Source organism: Equus przewalskii, chromosome 22 (assembly GCF_037783145.1).
Source record: "Equus przewalskii isolate Varuska chromosome 22, EquPr2, whole genome shotgun sequence".
NCBI classification, from domain to species: domain Eukaryota; kingdom Metazoa; phylum Chordata; class Mammalia; order Perissodactyla; family Equidae; genus Equus; species Equus przewalskii.
Genome location: NC_091852.1, coordinates 51,310,335 through 51,332,288, shown reverse-complemented (window position 1 = coordinate 51,332,288; position 21,954 = coordinate 51,310,335). Strand labels below are relative to the sequence as shown.

The 21,954-nt window shown below is 56.1% G+C and overlaps 2 protein-coding genes across 11 annotated transcripts in view; one reads left to right on the top strand and one right to left on the bottom strand.

Annotated features, from left to right (window-relative positions):
• The window catches only part of SECISBP2 (SECIS binding protein 2), a 39,580-nt gene extending 26,720 nt beyond the window's left edge, over positions 1-12,860 (top strand). For 2 of the 3 annotated variants that reach the window (XM_070589823.1, XM_070589822.1), the window contains 7 exons: positions 1,187-1,350; positions 2,052-2,190; positions 3,669-3,822; positions 4,504-4,724; positions 10,880-11,034; positions 11,379-11,571; positions 11,993-12,860. In XM_070589823.1, the coding sequence (XP_070445924.1) occupies positions 1,187-1,350; positions 2,052-2,190; positions 3,669-3,822; positions 4,504-4,724; positions 10,880-11,034; positions 11,379-11,571; positions 11,993-12,096 (1,130 nt within the window). In that variant the 3' untranslated portion in view covers positions 12,097-12,860. Of the gene's footprint in view, positions 1-1,186; positions 1,351-2,051; positions 2,191-3,668; positions 3,823-4,503; positions 4,725-10,606; positions 11,035-11,378; positions 11,572-11,992 lie in introns of all 3 variants that reach the window. The other variant, XR_011531370.1, reaches the window with a different exon arrangement.
• Positions 12,861-13,904: 1,044 nt separating this feature from the next.
• SEMA4D (semaphorin 4D) overlaps positions 13,905-21,954 on the bottom strand; it is a 111,340-nt gene continuing 103,290 nt past the window's right edge. For all 8 annotated transcript variants that reach the window (XM_070589818.1, XM_070589814.1, XM_070589819.1 and 5 more), the window contains 3 exons: positions 18,957-19,166; positions 16,133-16,227; positions 13,905-15,432 (listed from right to left, as the gene is read on the bottom strand). In XM_070589818.1, the coding sequence (XP_070445919.1) occupies positions 15,406-15,432; positions 16,133-16,227; positions 18,957-19,166 (332 nt within the window). In that variant the 3' untranslated portion in view covers positions 13,905-15,405. The remainder of the gene's footprint in view (positions 15,433-16,132; positions 16,228-18,956; positions 19,167-21,954) is intronic.

Sequence of the window (21,954 nt, the reverse complement as noted above, 5' to 3'; positions counted from 1 at the left end):
TGGTGGCTGCTTTTGGGGGAAGATTGGTTGACTCCTCACTCTGCCTTGGGAAGGGACTCCCCAAGACCCACTGTTAACGCTCTGTGAAGAGTTGCCTGGCAGTGGGGTGCAGATAGGAGGGACCAGGGCTGGAGGGCCTGGGCGGCAGGTGTTGCAGGAGGCCAGTTGAGGTTCTGATCTTGGAGGTGGCATTGGAGTTGGGGTGAGTGAGCAGATGTACAGGGCTGCCTGTCAAGCAGAGCTGATGAGAAGAACAGAGACAGTCACCTGTACTTTTCAAGCATAGCATGGGAGCAAGGCTCCAAAGATGAGCTCCTGTGCCATGGCCACCGCTAGAAGCAGCCTGGAGCAGGGTGTAGAGGGCCTGCGTGCTCTGAAGCAGGGAACTGGGCAGGTGAGACTTACTGGACATAGGCAACTGACAGAACACCAGCAACTTAAACGGGCTATGCCAGAATTAGGGAATGCAGGCTAAAGAATGTTAGGAAAAATATTGATGGTTGTTCAAGGTGGACAGTAGGTACGTGGGGTTTGTTGTTGTACTGTTGTATTTTCTTTGGTGTGTGCTTGGAAGTTTTCCTGAAGAGTGGGAAACACATGCACAAGTGAACTGTTTCCTTGGAGCAGGAACAAGGTGGGAAGTGGAGCAGATCCGGAAGGTGCAGTGGAAGTCTCGGGTAGTAGTGGTGACGCTGTGTCGACTGTGTGCGGGGATTGCCACCTGCTGCATGTGAGGGGATTTGGAAAGTATGTTTATGTCTGGAAAACTCAAGAGAATCAACCAGAAGTAGTATGAGAGTCTTGTAAGGGCTAAATTTATAAGGTAGCTAGATAGAAGATAAACATGCGAAACTAGTGGCCGACTTCGGCAAAGGCACTGTCGCTGAAGGTGGTGGCGGAGACTTACTCAGGAGAGCTGGCCTAAATACGAACTACCTGAAAATATCCTTGTCCAAAAGTGAGATCCACACCTCAGCAGACTACTGGGAACCAGGAGATTCGACTACAGTTAAGCAATAAATGTTTTAGATCTCTACCAAAAGGTACTAGATTTTATTGAGAACCATTGCCAATTGGAAGAAGGTCTAGGGACAGTTTGGTGAGGATGAGGAAGGTGGGCGGCATGGGGCCCTGAGGCGGGCGGCCCACAGGCGCGGCCTGAGGCCTGTGTCCTGCTGTGTTGCAGTCGGAGCGGTGCCGGTCCTCTCCAAAGACGCCATGTCCCAGAAGGGCCACCGCTTCAGCCAGGTGAAGACCCCGCACAACCCCCTGGACTCCAGCGCCCCCCTGATGAAGAAGGGGAAGCAGAGAGAGGTCCCCAAAGCCAAGAAGCCCACCTCGTTGAAGAAGGTGTGTGGCGTTCATTGAAACGGGGCGCTGGGAGGCCGGCTCACTCTCCCTGGCCCTGGCCTCCTTTCAGCTCTTAGGCTGTTCGAGTTTAACGTTCGCCGTATTTGAATGTGCCGCGTCAAGATGCGTGCACGCCTCTCTGCAGAATGGTGCCTCGCTCTCCCCACGTGATGTGGTGGAGTGTGTGAAGCAGGGTGGCCTCGGCTGCTGGACAGGGAAACCCTTCTGTCCTGTGCTCTGCAGTGACATGGACAGGAAACCAGAAATAGGAGTCTGGTTTTCCTCATTCACACTGTCCACCCTCACGCTCCCTCAGTGATCTGTAGTTTAGATTGGGCGAATAGTGGGCGCTTCTGGTGGGCCTTCTGTTAGGATGGTCACACACATCCTTCATTCACTTCTCAGCAGCCTGGGGGTGTGGTTGGTCTCAGCTGGGGAATGAGTGTCTTGCCTGGGGCCAAGTGGCTGCCGAGCTGCACACTTGCATCAGTGCCCAGGTCTTGGGTGCCCTGCTCTGTGCACCAGGGGGACTTTCTGCTCCTGGGTGGCAGGTAAGAGGGCTGGACCAGCCCCCGGGGGATTAGGGAGTAAGGGCACAAACAGGCACACTGCTGACAAGCTGAACTTGGGTGGCTTATTTTGCAGAAAAGCTTATAAAGTACAAGGATTTAAGTGTTTTAATCGTTTATTTAATTTTAAAGATTATTTTGAAAGAACGTCAGGAGAGAAAGCAGCAGCGTCTCCGGGAAAATGCTGTGAGCCCAGCTTTCGGCAGTGATGGCACTCAGGATGCAGAGAGCGGCGGTGATGACCGTGCCCTTGAGCAGGCAGACCCCTCAGGTACCCGTTGAGGGTTGCTTCTTAAAGAATTCTTCATTGGGGGCAGCCGTACGTGCAGCAGCCTGCCTGGAGCTTTGCCAGCCCCTGGCTCCTGTGTGGGGAAAGCACGCGGCGTCGAGGCTCAGGAATGCAGAAGTGTTCAGGCTCCCAGCTTGACAGTGAGAGGAGTCCCCGTGGGTGGGCGGAGCTGCTGGTGCCTCTGCTTGTGGGAGTCTGAGGGACAGGAGTGAGGCTCCAGAGATAGATCTGTGTGTCATTGGATGGTCCTCGAAACTTGAAGCAGCTGTGAGATTTAACACCATTGGCTGCAGAGCTGCGTTCCCACGAGTGTGCGAGACACGGTGTCATAGAAAAGTACCTGTTTACCTTGAAGTAAGCTTTTTATTTAAGAATACGTTCGGGACAATCCACAAATCACAGGTCGCAAGGGTACAGTTTGAGGACTTTTACAAAGTGAGTTCTGCGCCCAGTTGAGGAGCAGAACGGCTCCACGGTCCCCGCACCCCCGGCCTGAGGCCTGGCCCCGACCGCAGCCCCACCAACGAGCCTTTGGGTGTTGTTCCAGTGGAATCTGGCAGCGTGTGCCCCTCTGGCCAGGAGTATGTCTTTGGCCTGTAGGGGTAGTTCCAGATCGTCATTGCTGCAGAGCATGCCAAGTGGTGGGGGGCGTTCGGGGAGCTTCCATGGGGGCCTTTGGAAGCAGGATGTGGGATGTGAGCACCCTCTCCTGCCTGGCATTTCCCAGGCACACTGAGGGCCTGGTCCGCTGCCGTCCAGCCTTGGCGGCTCCTGCCACACAGCCTTCCAGGGGTTGTACAGCTCCGCCCGGGGTGGAGGCTGGCCCACGGGCTGTTGTCTTTGTGCTGTTGGCCATCCTGGCGGGTGAATTCCTTCTCCTGGAGGTCTCTTACCTCACTTGCACTTGGAAGTCTCTGGAAGTAACCGTTTGTAACTGTAGGCTATTACCAAGTCCCGTCTGGTGTGTAAACAGGTTGAGGCACCCCTGTAGTTCAGGGGTTTGAGTTCAGCTCTTACTTGCTACAGGAACGGTCTCAAGCGTTTCAGTGCAGAAATTCAGAACTAACAACCTGATTTTAAAACTTCCTGATAGGAACTTGTTCTGGTTAAATTTCAAAATTGGAAAGTAAATTTTGCTACTGAACTGCATACTAAAAAATTGTTAAAATGGTCAATTTTATAGATATTTTGCCACAGTAAAAGTAACTAAATTGGGGTTGGGGAGGCATCTCCAGGCAGAGCAGGAAGTTGCTGGGTTCTTCTGTTTTTCCCAAGCCATTCCTGTCATTCTGCTGCCGGCTGTGACACTCAGCAGCGATGTCTGACTGTGACGGGTGTGTGCCCAGGCTGGCTGCTCCCATGACACCACCCTGGGAGGCGCCACCAGGCAACCCCGCCGTGGACCCCTCCCCATCTGCGCTGAGCCCACAGCTGCTGTGTCATGACCTCTTTCTCTGAAGCTCCAGCGGGGATGGAAGAGTCGGGGTCCTCCGCTCCTGTGCTGGAGAGCAAGTCAGAAGAGCCGCTGGGAGCTGGGCTCCAGGAGGTGGAGGCCTGCCACCTGGCCCCCGACAGCACTGCCTGCCCCAAGATCCACAGCCGGAGGTTCAGGGAGTGAGTGAGCCGTGGCGCTGAGCCTGCTGCGCGACTGGGGGCGGGCTGTGCTCCTGCTGGTGTTGAGCACTGGGTTCTCCCGCCTGGACGTGCTTGCTCCCAGAAAGCTGAGAGGCTGGGCCCCCGGGTTTTCATCCTCTTGGTGGGAGACTCCGGGTCCCTAGTGATAGTACATGTCAGGGTTGCCTGATCTGCTGCTGTGAGGGCTCTGTCTTCCTGACGGGAGTCAGAGGTGCCCTTAAATCCAGGTTTGTGGTTGGGGAAATGGGTGGTCAGGTGACGGTGCATGACATCTGTGTTCCCTCTCGTGGTTTAATTTCTCTGTAATTTTTTGGGGAGCTCTGCATCCTCCCCTCCCCTCCTGTGTTCTCCCTCTTTCTCCCAGGGTAGACTCTCTGGATGTTTGTGTTCATGAGGAGAGGCACACAGCAGATGGCCAAGAGGGGGACGCGTGGCAAGCCGTGGTGGAGGGCGGGTGTGGAGGTGTTTGTCCCTTGTAGCTGGGAGCGGGGGAGGGTACCCCCATCCTTACCTGCCGTAAAATCCAGTCAGGCAGGAATCCCGCCTTTTTGACCAGTGGGGGTGTTGAGGTGCGCGCTCTTGAGAGGGGCCGTGCTGTCCACCCTCCCGTCTGCAGCATCACAGCCAATGGGAGCTGACGATGTCTGGTGTTCCTTTCAGTTACTGTAGCCAGATTCTCAGTAAAGAAGTTGACGCCTGTGTCACGGAGCTGCTGAAAGAGCTGGTCCGTTTCCAAGACCGCATGTACCAGAAGGATCCAGTCAAGGCCAAGACGAAGCGCCGGCTCGTGTTGGGGCTGAGGGAGGTCCTCAAGCACCTGAAGCTCAGGAAGCTGAAGTGCATCATCATCTCTCCCAACTGCGAGAAGATCCAGTCGAAAGGTAAGGTGCCCGGGGTCCCGCAGCGCGCGCCCTCCAGCTGTCAGGGCGCCCCCGGGGCCCCAGCAGGCGGCTTGTTTTGTTCTCTGTTGAGTATCTTGTTTCCAGAGTTGATCTGATCACCAAGTGCCTCACTGAGGCAGCCAGGCCCCGTGGTCTCCACGACGTGGTTCCAGCCGGCGGTGCGGGCCTCGGCAGCAGGACAGGGTGTGTTCTGTAACGCTGTGTGCTGGGCGCAGAGCCAGTTTGCTCAGAGCTGGGGCGGGTCACTGGTCACTCACGCCACAGGGTCTTTGTGACTGGCAGCCAGGTAGTCCCTGCATTGGGCTCTTGTCCATTTCAGATTTCCTTGTTCAGTCTGTGTCCACTAAGTAAAGCCGTGGGTTTGTCCGAGCGCTAGGCCGTCTTCCTGATGCTGGAAGGTTGGTTATTTTGTGGGATGTGATAGGTTGGATGGGGGATCGACAGTGAACTCCCTTCTGTAATGTCTCCCAGGGGCCCTCAGCTTGCCCATTCGATGTCGGCCTGGGCTGTGCAGTCGGGGGACTGGTGGTCAGGTGGTCAGGGGCCAGCACTCAGACACCGGCCCTCCTCTTCATCCAAACACTCTGAGTCCTCTCGGGCCATGTCAATCAACTCGGCTGGACTTGCACCTTCAGTGAACCAGTCCAGATCCTGCACTGAGCTTTTCCAGCTGCCATTTTACATCTGAAGACTTGAGGGGTCCTGACTCATCTGTGGCACCCAGGGGCCAAGCAGCTGGACCTGCTCATTGCCAGCCCAGCTGGCTCATCCCCGTCATCCTCACTCAGGGCAGGTCCAGTCCCTGCTGATTGGATAGGATAGAAAGGAGTTTCAGGGGACCTGCCTGTTTGGTTGTGTGCTGGCAGCATCCCCCACCATGATCGATGCTGGGCTTAATGTGAGTCACCCCTCAAGCTCATGGCCAGCCACCGGAACCTCCTGTCGGCAGTTGGTGCATCAGGCACTGTGCAGCTTTGCCCTCTGTGCTGGTTCTGGGCTCCCTGTGCCTCCTGTGCAGCTGTCGTCCTGGGGGTGCCCTCCCTCAGCTCCCGTGGGGCGTGCTGTTGGCTCCCGCTCGATCCCTCATCTTGGGGTGCACACGTTCTTCAGTGGCTGAGACAAAACAGGGCTGTGGGGGCCCGTTTGGGAGATGGTGCTAGAAATCCAGTCTTTCTGACTTTCCGCCTTGTTCCCTTTGTTTCCTCCTCCCTGGAAGCTGTGGGAGCTTCCTTGTGCCCAGGGTTCCAGGAGGGGGCACTTTGTGTCCGATGCTCTCAGGCCTGTCCCCAGCTGCTGGGTCTGTGCGTTGAGCCCCTGCAGTCGCCCTCCGTCAGCCTCCAGGCCCCTGTGCTCGCTGCTGGGCCTCCTGCGCCGTGGCCTCTCGTTCCTTGTCTTCTTCTCACCTCTTTCTTTTGGTTCTGTTTCCTGTACGGATTTCCCAGCCATGTCTTGTAAACTTCTTAGAGAATTTTTCCTCCCTGCGCCTGTTGTTAGATTCTGGGCACTGTCTTTGTTGTTCTGAAGATTGCGCGCTTGCCGCAGCTGCTGTTGCCGCGTGGAGGGAGCGGGCTCTGAGCACAGGCTTGACGAGCAGCTTCCTGCTCCCCGTGGAGCCCGAGGCCTCCGCCTCGTCTCGTGCTCTGGGCTGTCTGCTGACCTCAGCAGCTCCTGAGAAGCTGACTTGGAGCCTGGACGTGTGGCTGCCGTTTAGGCCGGAGCTTCATTGTACAGGAGGGGTGCTCACACTGCAGCGAGTGTCAGGCTGCCCAGAAGGCTGCTGAAGACAGATGCCAGAGTTTCTGCTGGATAGGTCCAGTGCGCCCCAGACCTTGCATTTCCAGCGAGTTCTTGGGGATGCTGCTGCTCCTGGGACCCCAGTCTAAGCGCCTCTGCTGGAGCCTGGCTGGTTGGGCTGCTGCCACTTTGGAGAGCACCCCGAGGGCCATGTCTCTGACTCCCCTTGGGCTGGTCACGTTCCCAGGGGAGGACTCTGCCCCGTCCTGTGGGATGGGAGAAGGGCGGGGCCTTGACCTCCACCCTGGGAGCATGTGGGGACCGGTGTCCTGCAGTGAGCTGCGCCTGCCTCTTTGGGGTCCAGTGCCCTGCGTCACTGGGTGAAGTGGGTCTGGATGCCGACTTAATGTCACCTCATCAGCACCTCACCCCATTTCCGAAGGTGCCCAGTGCGGCCGGTTGCTGAGCTTTGGGGAATCGATCCTAGGGTGCAGATGGCTGGTTCTAGCCTTCTCCCCACTGTTGCCTTAGGTCGGCTAGGTCACTTGTCTGTTTGCATTTTAGCTTCCAGAAATGTTTTTGCTCTCATCTCGCATTTTCCTGTGGATTTGTATCTTTAGAAAACAAACAAATGGGCATGCGTGTATTCAGGTGACGGTCCAGCTTCCTCTTCCCTGGCTGTGCCAGAGAATGGAGCTGCGATTTAACCACAGGCGTCTGCAGGATTTCTTGTGTTTAAATACGTTGTTTAATCAACGCTTCCTACAGGTTTTTACTTTAAGGCATCAGGAACTTGATTACATGTCTTAGAAATGTTTCTTCCTCAGCAGAGATAGCCTGTGGCTTACTGTCACCTTAAAGGTGAGCTTCAGATCACGGTCTTGGGTTGTGTTACAGTACTCCACTTGCTCCACGTGGCGTTTGACCTGCTCCTTCTGAGGGTCAGCTTTCAGTGGGAGTTGATCGGGTGGAGCCTTCTGCCCGTTGCAGGTTGTCTCATCGTGGCATGTTGAGAAGTTGGCACTTGGAGGTGCTTTCAGCTCTCACCAGTGACACTGGCTAGGCGGTCAGTTAGCAAAGCAGTTGGACTTTGCTGCTGTGTCGGGGTGCCCAAGCCCCCGCCCGGTTCAGAAGTGCCCTGGGAGTATTCCAGGACTCCAGGAGAGCCCTCACAGCTGTGACTTATTGCAGTGGAAAGAGATGGAGCAGGATCCGCCAGGGGGAAGGCATGTGGGGTGGAGTGGGGGGATCCAGGCACACATGTCGAGTCCTCTCCTGGCAGAGTCACACAGGACACACTGTGACAGCACTTGTGGACTGTCGTCTGCCAGGCAAATGCGTTAGAGGGCATCGCCCAGGGATTTTATTGGGGGCTGATCACGTGGGCAGCCTTGGCCCAGCATGCACCACAGTTGCAGACTCCTGGCAGGCAAGCCGGTCTCAGTGCAGGCCTCACCACTAGTAGGGTAGGCACCGTGGCCACTCTTCACAGGTGGGGCAGCAGGCGCCCCCCCATGAACCCATGTTCCAGCATGAGGCCTTTCTGAGGACAGGGCTGGGCCAACCAAGTTTGCTCTTTCCTGCACGCTGCTTTCCTAGCGTTGTGGTCAGCTCTGGGGTTGGGGTGGACATGAGGCTGAGAGACCCCTTAGTGAGAGGCGATGCAGCCAGTGTTTGGGGCACTTGGTCAGTCTCCTGTGACAGGTGAAAATATATCTCAGGAACACACCCTTCGCCCCACTGCTGCCCCATCCCCCCTTTTCCCAGACTACCCCCACAGCTGGTGTTTTTCTTTGAAGTTTGTTTATGTCCCCAGAAGTGGCCTCCTTACCACTTTCCATATTTTTCAGGTAGATCTGTGGCAGGGGTGGGCAGAATTAAGGGATGTGGGTCTTAAACCTTAATCCCCAATCAGACTGGCTGCAGAACAAATTCCCAGTTTCCACAGAGTGGGAGGATGTGCATTTGAGAAGTTCTTTTCCTGGAAGAAAATGAGACAATCCTACATAGTCAGGTTCCAGCTGATGGAGATGCTGGAAGCTCTTGTCTTCCCGTGCAGATGTTGTGTGTTCTGTATGGAGTTGGTCTGTATGCAGGGGGCCCGGGTGGGTCCTGGGCAGGGCCCCGCTGTGGCCTCATTGCACATGCCAGGTTAAAGCAGTGCACCACGCTGGGGGCAGGCTCCCCAGATTCCTCCGGCCACCCACAGGCAACCACTGTTGCCAGATTGATGCGTCCTCGATAGTCCGTGTGTGACCTGTGGCATCCGGGGCCCCATTTGTGGCTGTGTCTTTAGCTTCACAGTCTACCTCAGGACCTTCCATCGCGCTGCACCTAGACTTGTGTTGCTCCTGAAGGGCCGCACAGTCGGTACTGATGGATGTGTCAGATGTTCCCAGGTTCCACAACTGTCAACAGGCCGCACCTCACACACTGTTGTTTCCTACTCTTGTGAACACCTCTGTAGGTTCTGGACCTACAATTGAAAGGGCGTGTCTGTGTGTGAGGTTGTGTGTGAGAGCAGAGGGTGCCGCCGCTCCTGGCCCCCCGCCCTCTCGGGCAGGTCTCATTCAAGCTTTCCTTGTGAGGGAGCTTGAGCCTCTTTCCGCTTGTCCAGAGCGTGATGTTTTCTCTGAACTCTGGGCTCATCTTCTTTGCCCGTCTGTCTCCTGGGTGTGGATCTTTATATTAAGGTGCATGTTTTTTATAAGAAAGTTACTAGCCCTTTGGGTAAGAATTGTAAATATTTTTCTGGTTCGTCATTAGCCTATTTTTTTAACCTTTTTTGGGCCATGCAGAGACTTTAGGTGTTGTATATATTGTTTTTTTTTTTTTTTAAGATTTTTTTTCCTTTTTCTCCCCAAAGCCACCTGGTACATAGTTGCATATTCTTAGTTGTGGGTCCTTCTAGTTGTGGCATGTGGGACGCCGCCTCAGCGTGGTTTGATGAGCAGTGCCATGTCCGCACCCAGGATTCGAACCGACGAAACACTGGGCCGCCTGCAGTGGAGTGCGCGAACTTAACCACTCAGCCATGGGGCCAGCCCCCAATATATATATTGGTATTTTTTATTTTTTTTTATTGCATCTATATTTTATGTTATTCCTCAGCCTTCCCACGCCAAGGTTATTAAAGTTTTTTTTAATTGGTCTTTTCTGGTTCTTCTGTGTTTCCACTTTTGTTTGGGTAGACTGTATTTCAGTCTAAGATGGATCTTTCCAGAGGCTGACACGGTTGTCCCTTTTCCACCTCTCCTCCAGCTTCCAAATTTTGCTCTTCCTGACTTGCTCGGGTTCCACACATTCAGATCATTTCTGGAGCCTCCACCTGTCACTTTGCGTCCCCTTATTTATGTTCTCGTAGCTTGATAGCAAGACTTAATGCCTGGTGATGCCAGCCAGATGTTATTTTCCTTTTTCAAAAGACTGGTCTCACTTTTTTTTTTTGTTTCTCAAAATATCCCGTTTGCAGTAAGTTACAGTATTTCAGAGTTTTAGTGAACGTGGAATTGATGTTTTGCGACATTGGATCCTTCTGTCTGGGAGCATAGATGCCTTTTGTTGGGATTTTCTGTTGTGTTTTAGTAGCATGTGGACGTTGCGCTGTAAGTCTGCCATGCTTCTTGATAAATTCATTCCTCCCGGCTGTAACCCTCAGTGGTGGTGTTCGTGGGTCATCTCTCCCATTACACATTCTAGCCGGCTGCTGCTTGGACGTCTGAAGAGTGCTGATTTCTGCATCACTCGTGCACAGACACCAGTACGTAGTTCTCTCTGTTGGTAGGAATTCTTCAGTGCTGCTGGCTTCTGGTCTGGCGGCACAGCACGCCACACACAGCTGCCCCTTTTCCCTCTGCTCTTCCTGAGTACCGGCCTGGCTGGCACCTCTCTGGGAGGCACTGGAGGGCAGTGGGTCTGTGGCAAGGTCGTGTCATTAGGGCCGGAGACATGGAGAGGGATGCTCAGTGACCCTGTGCTCCAGATTGCCATCTGTAAGTGGGCTGCAGCCTCCCCCTCAGGGTCTTCTGTGAGGCTGCAGGAGCTTACGCACACGAAGCAAGTAGACCGGGGGGCCTCGCACATAGTGTCTTCAGTAAAAGTTCACCTAAGACTTCATTTCCCATTAGGCACTGATGCCACTTCTGGCTCTGCGTAGACATGTTTCGTTACGCTAAGGAAGGTCTCTTGGAGAGCTGAGTCCTGCCCTGTGGCTGAGGGCAACAGGAGCTTGCACTGCAGTGACTGACTTCTCTCTCGTGGTAGAACCTGGCTTGGGCCACCTACTTGACTGAAGAAAGGAGCTGGGGAGCCTTCTGCCTGTAGAAAGCAGCCCTTTGCGACCAGTGTCACATCCACGCTCCCGTGATGTGGTCCCTGTTGTTTTCTTGTCCTTTGACCAGGTGGCCTGGATGACACCCTACACACCATCATTGATTACGCCTGTGAGCAGAACATTCCCTGTGTGTTTGCACTCAACCGCAAAGCTCTGGGGCGCAGTCTGAACAAGGCCGTTCCCGTCAGCGTGGTGGGCATCTTCAGCTACGACGGAGCCCAGGTGAGACCATGGTGAGAGGCTCCAGCCTGTCCAGCGTGCTCGTGGGAGGGAACTGGAGAGCTGCTGGTTGTCTGCGGTCCCTGGCAGAGCAGCCCCGAGCCTCAAGGCTGGCGCCATTCAAGGCAGAATCCTTGCGGAACGGTGGCCTTGGTTTCCTACGGCTGCCACAGAGCAGCTGCCGCAGACAGGCCCACAGCCAGGAGCCTGTTCTTCCCCTGGGTGGAATCCCAGCACCCAGGTGGAGGTGACTCTTGTTCCCTGTGGAGGGCGCTGTCACTGGTTTGCAGGGGACCCATGTCCTTTGTGGTCAGGGGGTGTTATCTGTGCTCTCACTTCTGCCCAAGGACCAGTTCCACAAGATGGTTGAGCTGACGAAGGCGGCCCGACAGGCGTACAAGGCCATGCTGGAGAACGTGCACCAGGAGCTAGCGGGGGAGCCTGGGCCCCAGGCACCTGCCAGCCCGCCCGCGCAGGGCCCCAGCTGCTCCACAGAAGGTGCCCCCCCGGCACCCACTGGAAAAGAAGAGCCGCACTACAGTGAGTGCTGGGGAGGGTCTGGGGTCGGGCCGAGTGCCCTCGGTGTCTTCACGGACTGATTTAAGGGTCAGGGTGGGCAGGAGAGCAGGCCGCTTGGGGCAGGCCCGGCTGCATCCTGGCCATTGTCTGAGAGGTGACCTCAGACTTGGGGACTTGGAAGGGCTTGTCAGTGAGTGTCTCAGACGGCACCTGGACAGAGGGTGGCCTTGAGGACAATGGTGTCCCCGGCGGGAGTGTGTCAAGGCCAGTGTGTGCTGAGGTGTAATGATGCTGTTCACAAAGGGGCGTTGCAGTTGGGGACGGCAGGGTTCAGTCCTGGCCAGGCCCTGTGCAGGAAACGAGCTGCTGGGCCGCATGCTTTCCTGTTGGTACTGTGCCGGCTGTCCCTGCCTGCTCATCAGCTGTGCTTTCTCGTTTCCAGTTGAAATCTGGAGAAGACACCTGGAAGCGTACAGTCGATGTGCGCTGGAGCTGGAAGAGTCGCTGGAGGCCTCAACCTCTCAGATGAGGGACTTGAATTTATAAGGAGCGTGCCTTCACGTGTGTTTGCGTGTGGGAGTCAGGAGGGAGGTGTGAAGAAGACTCTGGGACCTTTTCTTCTCTCATTTCTTCTGTGTCTGACTGGCTGTTTCGTTGGGAGAGGCATCATGCAGGCACGTGGCAGCCTTCGTAGGCATCCCGGGCTGCAGGTCCCCTGAGCGGGCACTCGGCTGTGCTGGCGGAAACCTTCCCTAAGCCTTGAAGGTACAGTTTTGCCTCTCTGAGCAGACCGAGAGTCTGGAAAATACTGGAAACATACTACTCAGAGTACTCTGCTGCTAAGGGTACTTCCTCTGTCCTGCAGGAAGCTGAGCCAGGTCTGTTAGCGGAAGGCGCCCAGGGTGTGTGTCGGGGGTGTCCTCTCCGTGGGTGAGCCAGCCCAGCCCTGCACAGCCATGGTGGAGCAGGAGTGGGCCCCTTCTCAGGACATGGCCTTTGGGCCAAAGATTGGGGGGTATTTGGAGCATTTGCTAAAATGAGCCTCAGAATGAAAATCGGTTCTCTAACCTGTGACCTCTTTCATGAATTATTCCTCTCCATCTCTCTTTTTCAAAGAAACTATGTATGTTGAAGTTCCCAACTTTGAGTTTTGATAATGTAGAAATCTTTTCTTTCTTTTGTAAATGAACATGTTCTGAATGTGGTTTCTGTCTCCAAGGTCAGGAGGATAGAAGTCTACTTTCGTACTTTCCTGTAAGTAAGAGGCCTTATTTATTTTGAATAAAGAGTGATGATTTAATTTCACTGGAGACCCTGGTCACCTGAGGCTTCTTGGGTCTCCATCTCAGTGGTTGTCCCACGTCCTGCTCAGTGCCTTTCAGCACTCTGCTCTGAACTGAAGGGGCTGAGCAGGGAGAGGCTTGCTGTGCCTGGACCTGCTAGAGTCTCAGTCCAAGAGACGCTGTCATGGGGCCTCCTCAGTGCCGCCGCCCGCGCGCTCGTCGCAGAGGACGTGGCGGGAGCGGAGTTGCGCTGCTCTCTGCTCAGCAGGCGGTGGGGATTGTGTTGGCTGTGAACATAACATTAGTTGAGTTCAGTCGGGCCAAACGTCTTTCGTGCCTCTGAGACATAGGTGGCCTGTGGTGAGCGAGTGAAAGTGGAATAACGAGTCGGGAACAACCACTGTGTGCACAGGGCTGGCAGTGTGGCCAGAGGTGTGTGAGGCACCTGTCTGTCCTGCTGTCTGTGACACTGGTTAGTCCTGGTGTGCGCCCTGCTTCTCCGTACACTTTCTGGGTGTTTACATAGGGGACATACTGTCTGGTCACCCAGGTCCTAGTCCCTAACCCTGGGTCCTGTTCGCGGGCTCCTCCCTCTGGCCACCAGGAGGAACAGAGGCCTTTCCTGCCCTCTTGTCAACAGGTAGCAAGTTGAATGTATAGGTTTGAAAATAGGAGATTATTTGAGAATAGATTCCAAAATTAAATTTTGGGGGTAAAACTAAATAGCTTGTCAGCTGTAGTCAGCAGCCTAGAAGTATAAAACTGATAAACCAAAGAACCATCTAAAAACCTCTGCTGGAGGTCCAGGTCCTCTCCCCGGGCGCGGGTCTCTGGGTCTGGGCCGTGCTCAGCTAAGCGTGCGAGAAGAGAAGCTGAAGCAGAGCAGGTGACCAGCTACCCAGAGAGCTTGCTTCTCATGTGACTTAACCCTGGGCTGCCCTAGTCTCACTGTCACTTTCCTGGTGAGGCCACCCCTGCAAGTGACACAGTGACCTATGCTGTGCAGACGGTGCTAGAGGAAGCCGACAGCGCTGGGACCTCCCAGTACAGACTCACCTCACTGAGCAAATGTGGAACTCTTTGCCTTTATTTTTTTCAACAGTGCAAAGAATCAGAACTCATCCTCATAAGCACATTTTCCAACAGAACACCACTGTGGGAACCGGAAGTGTCTGCATGTTCTGTTGAGCGTGAACGTGCTCTGACTGTATCCAGACTGCAGTGGGGCTTTATAGACGGAAAACAGCACCAAGGGGAAGGCCCCAACCGTCGAGCAGTTCACTCAGCAGCTGCTAGTACCGCACGGGAGCTGAGCCACGTTTTACAGAAAACTGCATCACAGTGCGGATGGCCTGTGAGCCAGAGCCGGTCCTTTGGCAAGATGGGCAGGCACCCTGGCGGATGACGAGGGCAACTTCAACCCTGAGGTCAGCGTCCTCGGGGAGCCTCGTTCTCGGTGGGTGCTGGAAGTGACTGGCGGGAAACACGTGCTGCTCTCACAGGCAGGCACCCAGCTTCAGAATGCGGGCTCCGGGCACAGGCTGCGGTCACGAGGCTGGGCGCGCATGTGTTATCTGCGAGGGGCACGAGAGAAGCACGGCTTTATTTGTAACAGAGGTTTTGGTTTTACGACGGACTGGCATTCCATCAAAAACTCTCCTTCCTCAATCAAGAAGAAACGCCTGTCAGGCTCCGGGCCGAGCAGTGGTGGGCCTGGGCCGTCACATGCACGCACACAGCGGAGTCTAGAAGGTACAGCTTGGAAACCGAGAGACTCAGGAGCAGGTGTAACAGAGCCCTCCTCAGATGCGCACCGTCGGGGGAATATCAGACGTGGCACCAGGAGTGCACGACGGACTTTTCTGCCTCAGACAACCTCAGGGTCCAGAGCGAAGCTGCAAGCAGACAGGCACACACTCAGAGCTTTGTGAGCAGTCCGATACTCGGAGATGAGTGAGGAGTGACACAAAGATACTCCGGATCCACATCAGCTCCCAGTTAGGGCTTCATCATCATTCGAGGTTCGGGCAGATGCTCTTCGTTGGGAGCCTCGCTTCCCTCTCCCTGTGGTGTGCCTCGGTTAAGTGGCTAAGGTCGAAGGTGGGGACAGGCAGCAGGTGTGGGTCACAGCCCGTTGACACCAGCAGTCAGGAGGGGCCGTGTTCACACTGTGTGCTGTGCTGGGGGTGGCCCACTCGTATAGCGTGACATACTCAGATCATGTGAGAGCCATCGGTGGAGCGTGACAGCAGTGCTTCTGGAGAAGGCTCCGTCACACACACTGCTGTCTTAGCACAGCCACCTTTTCTGTGCAGCCTCTTAACCGTCTTGGTTTCCCGCTTCTGCCAAGACAGACCCTACGTTCCATGTAAGCACCTAATCAAAGAAAAAGTTCCAGGCGCAGTCACAGGTCCAGTGGGGCTCTGCATTCTCCAGTGCCTACCCTGTGGAGGGGCCAGTTAGGCACAGGCCAATGGCCACCTCCAGGCAGGCAAGGTGACAGCTCACTGTCCTGGGGCCAGTGCAGGAGTGCATGGCAGGTGGCAGTGGGGTTGGCACTGCCTCCTGGTGGCTAAAAGTTGTCCTGGTTACAGCTTTCCTGAAAGAAGAGTGAGGTCTCAATTCCTGGCAGAGCACACGACCCGTCCCTGTCTCCACCTCGCTTCTCCCATGCACTGTCTTAGACGTGGTCGGAGGCCTCAAGTCTCCCGTCTCATGTGCCCTCCCCTGGGGGGTCCTGGAGGGCCTGCGGGAGGCAGCCTGCGCAGCTAAGCCTGGAAGGGAGCAGTCACAAAGGCTCCGCCTGTGTGGCAACAAGGAGGGGCCTTGGGCAGCCAGTGGACACAGGACGCGTTAAGGCCCCGGATGGGAGCTGTTGCGGCCCCTCCTCAGTGCGGCAGCACATACTGTGGAAAGTTTCTGGCCTTGCTTTGTGCTGGCCACTGAGAAGCCTGTACCAGTGACTCGGGAGCCCGGGGATGCCTCTGCCTACGTGGGAATGCCTGTCCTGCCACCCCAGTGCTGGGACACGGTGCGCTGGTGGCCCACATGCCCACCACTCCTGGTCTGCTCCCCAAGCAGCACCCAGCCGAGACTAAGCCACCTCCAGGTTTGAATCCCACCCCATAGGGATTCAGCCTGGGCTGGAGAGCTGCAGACTTGAGAGAGTGGAAGTGTTTTGTGGGCAAGAGGAAGCTTGTGGAGCCCACTGGCAGAATGGACCCCACAAGATGCCCCTGGAAGTAGTGGCCGCCCTGCCGGCCCCTTGCCCACCCGCAGGCCCACCTTTGGCCACGTACCCATGCCTTCCTCCAGCTCTGCATCATTCGGTCGTGCTCCCCGGCCACAGCCCTCCAGGCGGTGAGCTCTCGGGTCCACTTCTGGTGGGTCGCCTCTGCAAGACAAGCGGGGCTCCAGGTCTCAGCTTCACAGGCCTTCATGGTACCTTGGGTACCCACAGCCTCCCCTTCCTGGCCCAGGGGGCCTCCACAGCCAGCATCCCTACCCGCCCTTCCCCAGACCACCAGCTCCCGTGGCAGCTACTTCCCAGGGCCACAGGGTCCAGGCAGGAGAGGGCTAAGCCAACACCTCATGGGACGATGCAGAGACCCTGGGGCTCCTCCTGCTCCTCTCCCCTTGAGGGAGCCTGGAGCCGAGGCTCAGAACCCAGCCCAGCCAACCAGGGCTGGCATCCCATGATGTCATTTGCTACCTGTTCTGCGTGGCCTGCCGTGTGTGTGTGTGTGTGATCCTGCATTTTGGACACGAGTTACATGCAGGGCTGTCAAATGGCATGAGCTTTACTGCCGTGGTCTTCCTTTGGAGACACAGAAAGGAACTATGTCGTTGCTTTGGATGACAGCTCTTGTCACTCGTTTCAGAAATGGGTTCCAAGAACCCGAGCCCCCGCGAGAGGAAGCACACCTCACACCCCGAGCAGAACCGAGCAGCCCGGTCTCGGGCGCAGCCATGTCTTCCCTGGCCTTCTGTCTTTTGTGTCTACTGCCTGTAGTGACTCAGGGCTAAAACTGGCCGCCATCAAAGTCAGGTCCTGCTCACTGCTCGGTGAGTTGTGTGTCTGTCGTCATCTGTGCACTGGGGATGACAGCAGTCCCCACCCCCTAAGACCCCTGAATCAGACGAGGTCACACATCGCGGGCTTCAAAGTGCCCGCTGCTTCTCCGGTCGCTGCCTAGCCCTGTGCCCACAGCACTGCCCACCTGGCCTCTGGATGGGACGTAATGTGCACATGACGATTCACTGTCCTGACAGTACAGGCAGTTTACAAAAATGAAAAGAAAGGAGGTTCTGGGTGGGAGCGTCTATTTCCAATTATTTTTTTTCTCCCAAATCTCTATTAAGATGACAAAAAAAGCTTTTTTAAAAAATACATACATATATATATAAACTCTTGAAAATGAGCAGAGAATAGGAGAGGAAACAACAAAAACCTGGAAGTTGAGAAGCAAGGGGGCGAGTGGAAGCACAGACCCAGAAGAGCTGAGACGCGGGCCGGCAGCACGGACGTGGAGCCGCCTCACAGGCAGGAGTGCGGCTCTGCGCCAGGCCGCCACGAGGCGGGTCACGTCAGAGGCTGAAGCCTGGCCCCAGGCCCTTCCCTGCTCTACCCTCCATCGCTGCAGGAGAGACTGGTCATCTCAGAGGGCACAGGCCGGGCTTGGGGCCTGGGTACCACCGAGGGCAGACGGCACTGACAGCAGACAGGAGCAGAGGGCATGCACACACTAAATGGTGAGATCCCATCCTCTGGCCCACCGTCAACCTGGAGGGCTGGCTGCTCCCAGTGTGGACCACGGGGGACCCACTGAGTCCATCTGCAGCTTAGCAGGCCCCCCGGGACTGCAGCCCACAGGGAAGCGGAGAGGTGCCAGGCAGCCCAGTTCCTCTGGTGTTAGCCCACGAGGTCCCCCCAAGACTTCTGATCCAGTAGCTCAGGCAGGGCCTGACTGCGTTTCTGACGAGCCCCAGGTAACTCAAATGCTGTCAGTGCAGAGACGGCACCCTGGGGAGAAGGGGCCCCGACAGGAGGGCTCTTTGTGCCCCTGTCCTAAATGTAAGGGGATACTGCAGGCTGCCGAGAGTTCTGAGGGAAACAGAAGGATGACACAGACAGAAAAGGCCAGCGGGAGGGGGAAGAGGGCTCAGAACACCCTTGCAGTCACCCCGCTCAGTGAAGGGGACAGTGCAGCCTCGTGACAAGAACAGAAGCTGCAAGCAGTAAAAACGTGCGAGTGAGATGAACTGTAGTATCGTGTGCGAGGGGCTGAGGAGAGCTCACGGAGCGGGCAAGGGAGGAGGCAGAGGGAAGAGCAGAAGGCGAGCTGAGGGCCAGGCCAGGCAGCCCAGCGTCTCGGGAAACAGTTCTGGAAGCACAGGAAACCGAGTGGAGAAGAGCGAATAAACGTTCGAGGCAAGTTCCCAGAGGTGGAGGGCCGGGCGTCCACAGTGACCAGCCCAGCAGGCAGGAGAAGACCGTGTGCTTGCACAGAGCTCAGCCAGCAGTCACGTGCGGCCACGGGCGGTGGGGAGCCAGAGGACGGGGGCACGCCTCCACACGGGGAGTGGTGTCAGGCTGGGGTTGTGCAACCTGTGGGCTCTTGTCCAAGGATGAAGAGAGAGGAAGGACAGGTGCTTACGACACTGCCTGCCCCGATGCCCCACTAGGAGGGCCGAGGTGAGAATCTGGAAGGAGTGCCCAGGTGATGGGAGCTGCGGCCAGCATGAGGGGAGTGGCTTCTGCGGCCTCCAGGTAGGTGCAGGGCAGCCCCGGGCAGGGCGACACTGTGCACCGTGCAGAGGGTGTGGGGAGGCTGCCGGTCAGGGTGACAGACGGCTGCAGGGGCTGCTGCAGGGTTAACGACAGCCAAGAAGAGTTACCCGCATGGGAGCCGGGCCTCAGCACCCTCCGTCACACGTGCCCCCGGCATGGGGGCTGGCAGCCAGGGTTTGGTGTATGATGTCTGTGTGTGCATGTGTGGGCACGTGCACGTGCTCACTCATGGTTCTTGGTGAGGGCCAGTGGCACTCCTGGGCTGCTGCAGCCTGCTGTGAGATGGGAGGGGCAGGCCAGGCCTCTGGTCGCAGGGCCACTCACTCACTCACCGGGTCTCAGCACGGAGACGCGCACTCCGGAGGTGCTGTTCCCCGCTGAGGAGAGTGCGGAGCAGCGGTAGTCGGCACTCTCGCTGATGGCATCCCGCAGCCAGCTGAGCACGTGGGTCCTGCCGTTGGGTAGCGCGTGGGTCTGTACAGGGACACACATCTCCAGTTCACGCCCGTTCTTCTCCCAGACGAAGCGAATGTCCGCAGGACCTGGAGGCACACAGACCGTCTCCACCCCTGTCCCCTAAAGCCCACTAGGACCCACAGGAACTGCCCCGGCACAGGGACGGGGGCTACCCAGATTAGGGGTTCTCTTGTCCCTGGTGGACCTGAGGTGACAGAGCAGCCTTCAGCTCAGTCCTTGCCCCTCCCCTGGAGGAGGCCTCCATGTGGTTCTTGCTGTGGTCCCCAGTGACCCCTGGGAGAAAGGGGGTACAAACACTGACCCATGGGCTTCCTGATCCTTGCCCTTGCTCAGTCGCCTTTTCCAAAGCATGCATGCACAGCTGTGTCCCCAGGACACACACTGAGGCTGTTGGGGTGGGGATTGCCACCGGGAGCTCCTGGGTGGGCAGGGGCACTGAGAAGTGCTGAGGGCCTGTCCTATTGCAATAAGGACTTGGAGGAGAGTGGACACTGCAGACTGGAGAACGGGGTACCTTTCTCCTGCTCTAGGCACTGGGCCCTGGCTGGGGTCTGAGCTCTGAGGAGCCAGGTTTGAGCCAGGTTTGGGCCAGGAGCACAGCACACACCTGGGCTTCCTGCCTCTCACACAGGACGTGGGACCAGTTTCCAGCCCAACACTAACGGGAAAGGGCGGTGGGCCGTCAAGACCAGTGTGCGGGGAGCCAGGAGCAAGATCTGGGCTCTGGTCCAGCATGAGAAGCAGCCGGTTGGGGCCGCCTTCCCCATCTGTAGGATGCTGCTGGATGAGCTTGTGGGTTTCAGACTTCACCCTGGGGCCTGGGGGCCGTGCTGAGTCAGGCCCACCTCCTATCCCCTACTCAGGAACAAACAAGCCAGGGCAGCCCCACTTGGATCTGCTCTCATGCTGGCTTCATTCGAGTCAGTGGAAGGAAGGACTGAGGTCAGGTTGAAACTGCCCAGCTGAGCACCTGGGCTCCTGTCCCCGTGTGTGCAGACTGCCAGCTGAGCTGGGACAGCAGCAAAGGCTGGGCAAGGCGCTAGATGGCGTCTGCCCTGGAGCCCTGGCCCCTGAGAGCTGGGCAGGAGAGGTGACACAGGCCCTCCTCCTGCAGGCCCTGGGGGACACACAAACCCTGTGTCGGCCCCTCTGCCCCTGCTGCTCCCAGCCATGGCGGTGGGGGCTGGGGCCAGGCCCCGCTAGCCCATGCTGCCCCCTCTCACCTCTGCCTGTGCCAGGCGGGCACCCTAACAGCATGGACGACAAGTGCCTTCCAGCCTCCTTGCTTAGGGACCTGACTCCCTGACAGATGTCTGCTATTCTGCGTGGACCACACCAACGCTCAAGGGGCGTGCTGTGAGGCCAACCTAGAACACAGCAGCCCCTACCTGATCACAACACCACCCAAGACTCGGTTTTTAAAAGCTGGATTCTCCCTAATGCCCCCCAGCTGGGGAATGGGAAATAAAAAGTGGTTTCGTGGAGGATGGTCAGCAGTGGAAGGACTATGTCTGTCTGCCTGTGGCTGGGTTCACTGAGGAGGCCCAACAAGTGACAGGGCCAAGGAGGTTAAAAACCAGCACCCAAGCAATGGGCATGTGGCTGTGCGAGCACGTGGGGCATGTGCACAGCCAGACGCAGGTGGGGAAAGGGGGGCGAGGTGTTGGGCAGAGTTCTCTGTCACGAGCTGGGTGTCTCAGAAGGAGCAGAGATTTCTAATTCAAGTAAGGTTACTTTCAATACATTCCCAGCACAATCACGTCCCCATGTGACCAACTTGGCACCTCTTCACCCCATCTGGTCCCTTCATCAGGGATCCACTACATTCAGGATCCTCAGAGAACCTTCCTCCCAAGAGAAAGTCAGACCCTTGAGCTGGACAATCTTAGGAATGACTCCAAGCCAATGGTGGGAACATGGAGGAGTCACTGAAGCCAGGTCCGTCAGTGAGAAGTCGGGGAGTGTGGCAGCCACCTGTGTTGTCCATCCTTCGTTAGGAATCACGTTTAAGAAGAATAACACAGAAAAATACTAATGTTATGTTAAACAGAAAAACAAGTGCATGTGTGTAAACATTTGTGTACACACATACATGTGTATGTGGACACATTCATGTACACACATAGAGATAAGGCCGACAAATGGCCACAGTACTGGTGGCAGCTGCCTTCAGGGGGTTAATTTAGATCATTTAAATTTTGCTCTTTATACCTTCCTGGAGTTTCCAAATCCACTACAAGAAACAAATATTGCTTTCATTATAAAAATAAAATGCTGTGCTGAAAGAAAGAAATGCGCCATAGACTCTGAAGGAAATTCTGAAAGATATTCAAAAGTAGTTGGCCCAGCAGCTCGCTGGCCACCCTGGCCTGGTGGACAAGACCTCCCAGGTCTGTTTACTGTTTGCTCTGCAGGATTTTTGTTTTTGATTCCCTATAATTTGTTTTTCCCACTAAAGTGTTTTATACTTTACCCCTAGGCAACTCTCTCTATATGTATATACACACATACACATACATACGCACACAAGCACATCTAAATCCACGCACTTACCTATATTTGCACGTCCATACGTGCACGTATACACATGTCCACATCCGTACACAGCTACCCAGGTGCCCATCGATTGGAACACAGAATGGAGCACTTTCACTGCTGAGCGCACCATGTGACCACATCCCGTTAGCCATTCCTGGCTGATGGGCATCTTGGTGGAATCTAACTTTAGGAAAACTGATCCTCACGAGGCATTATGATCGAGAACATGAACTTTTCTTTGAACGGACGCTGAAGTCAGCTCTAAAAAGGCCCAGCCTCCTCCCTCATGCCTAGCACTGCCCAGCGGTGACCCTT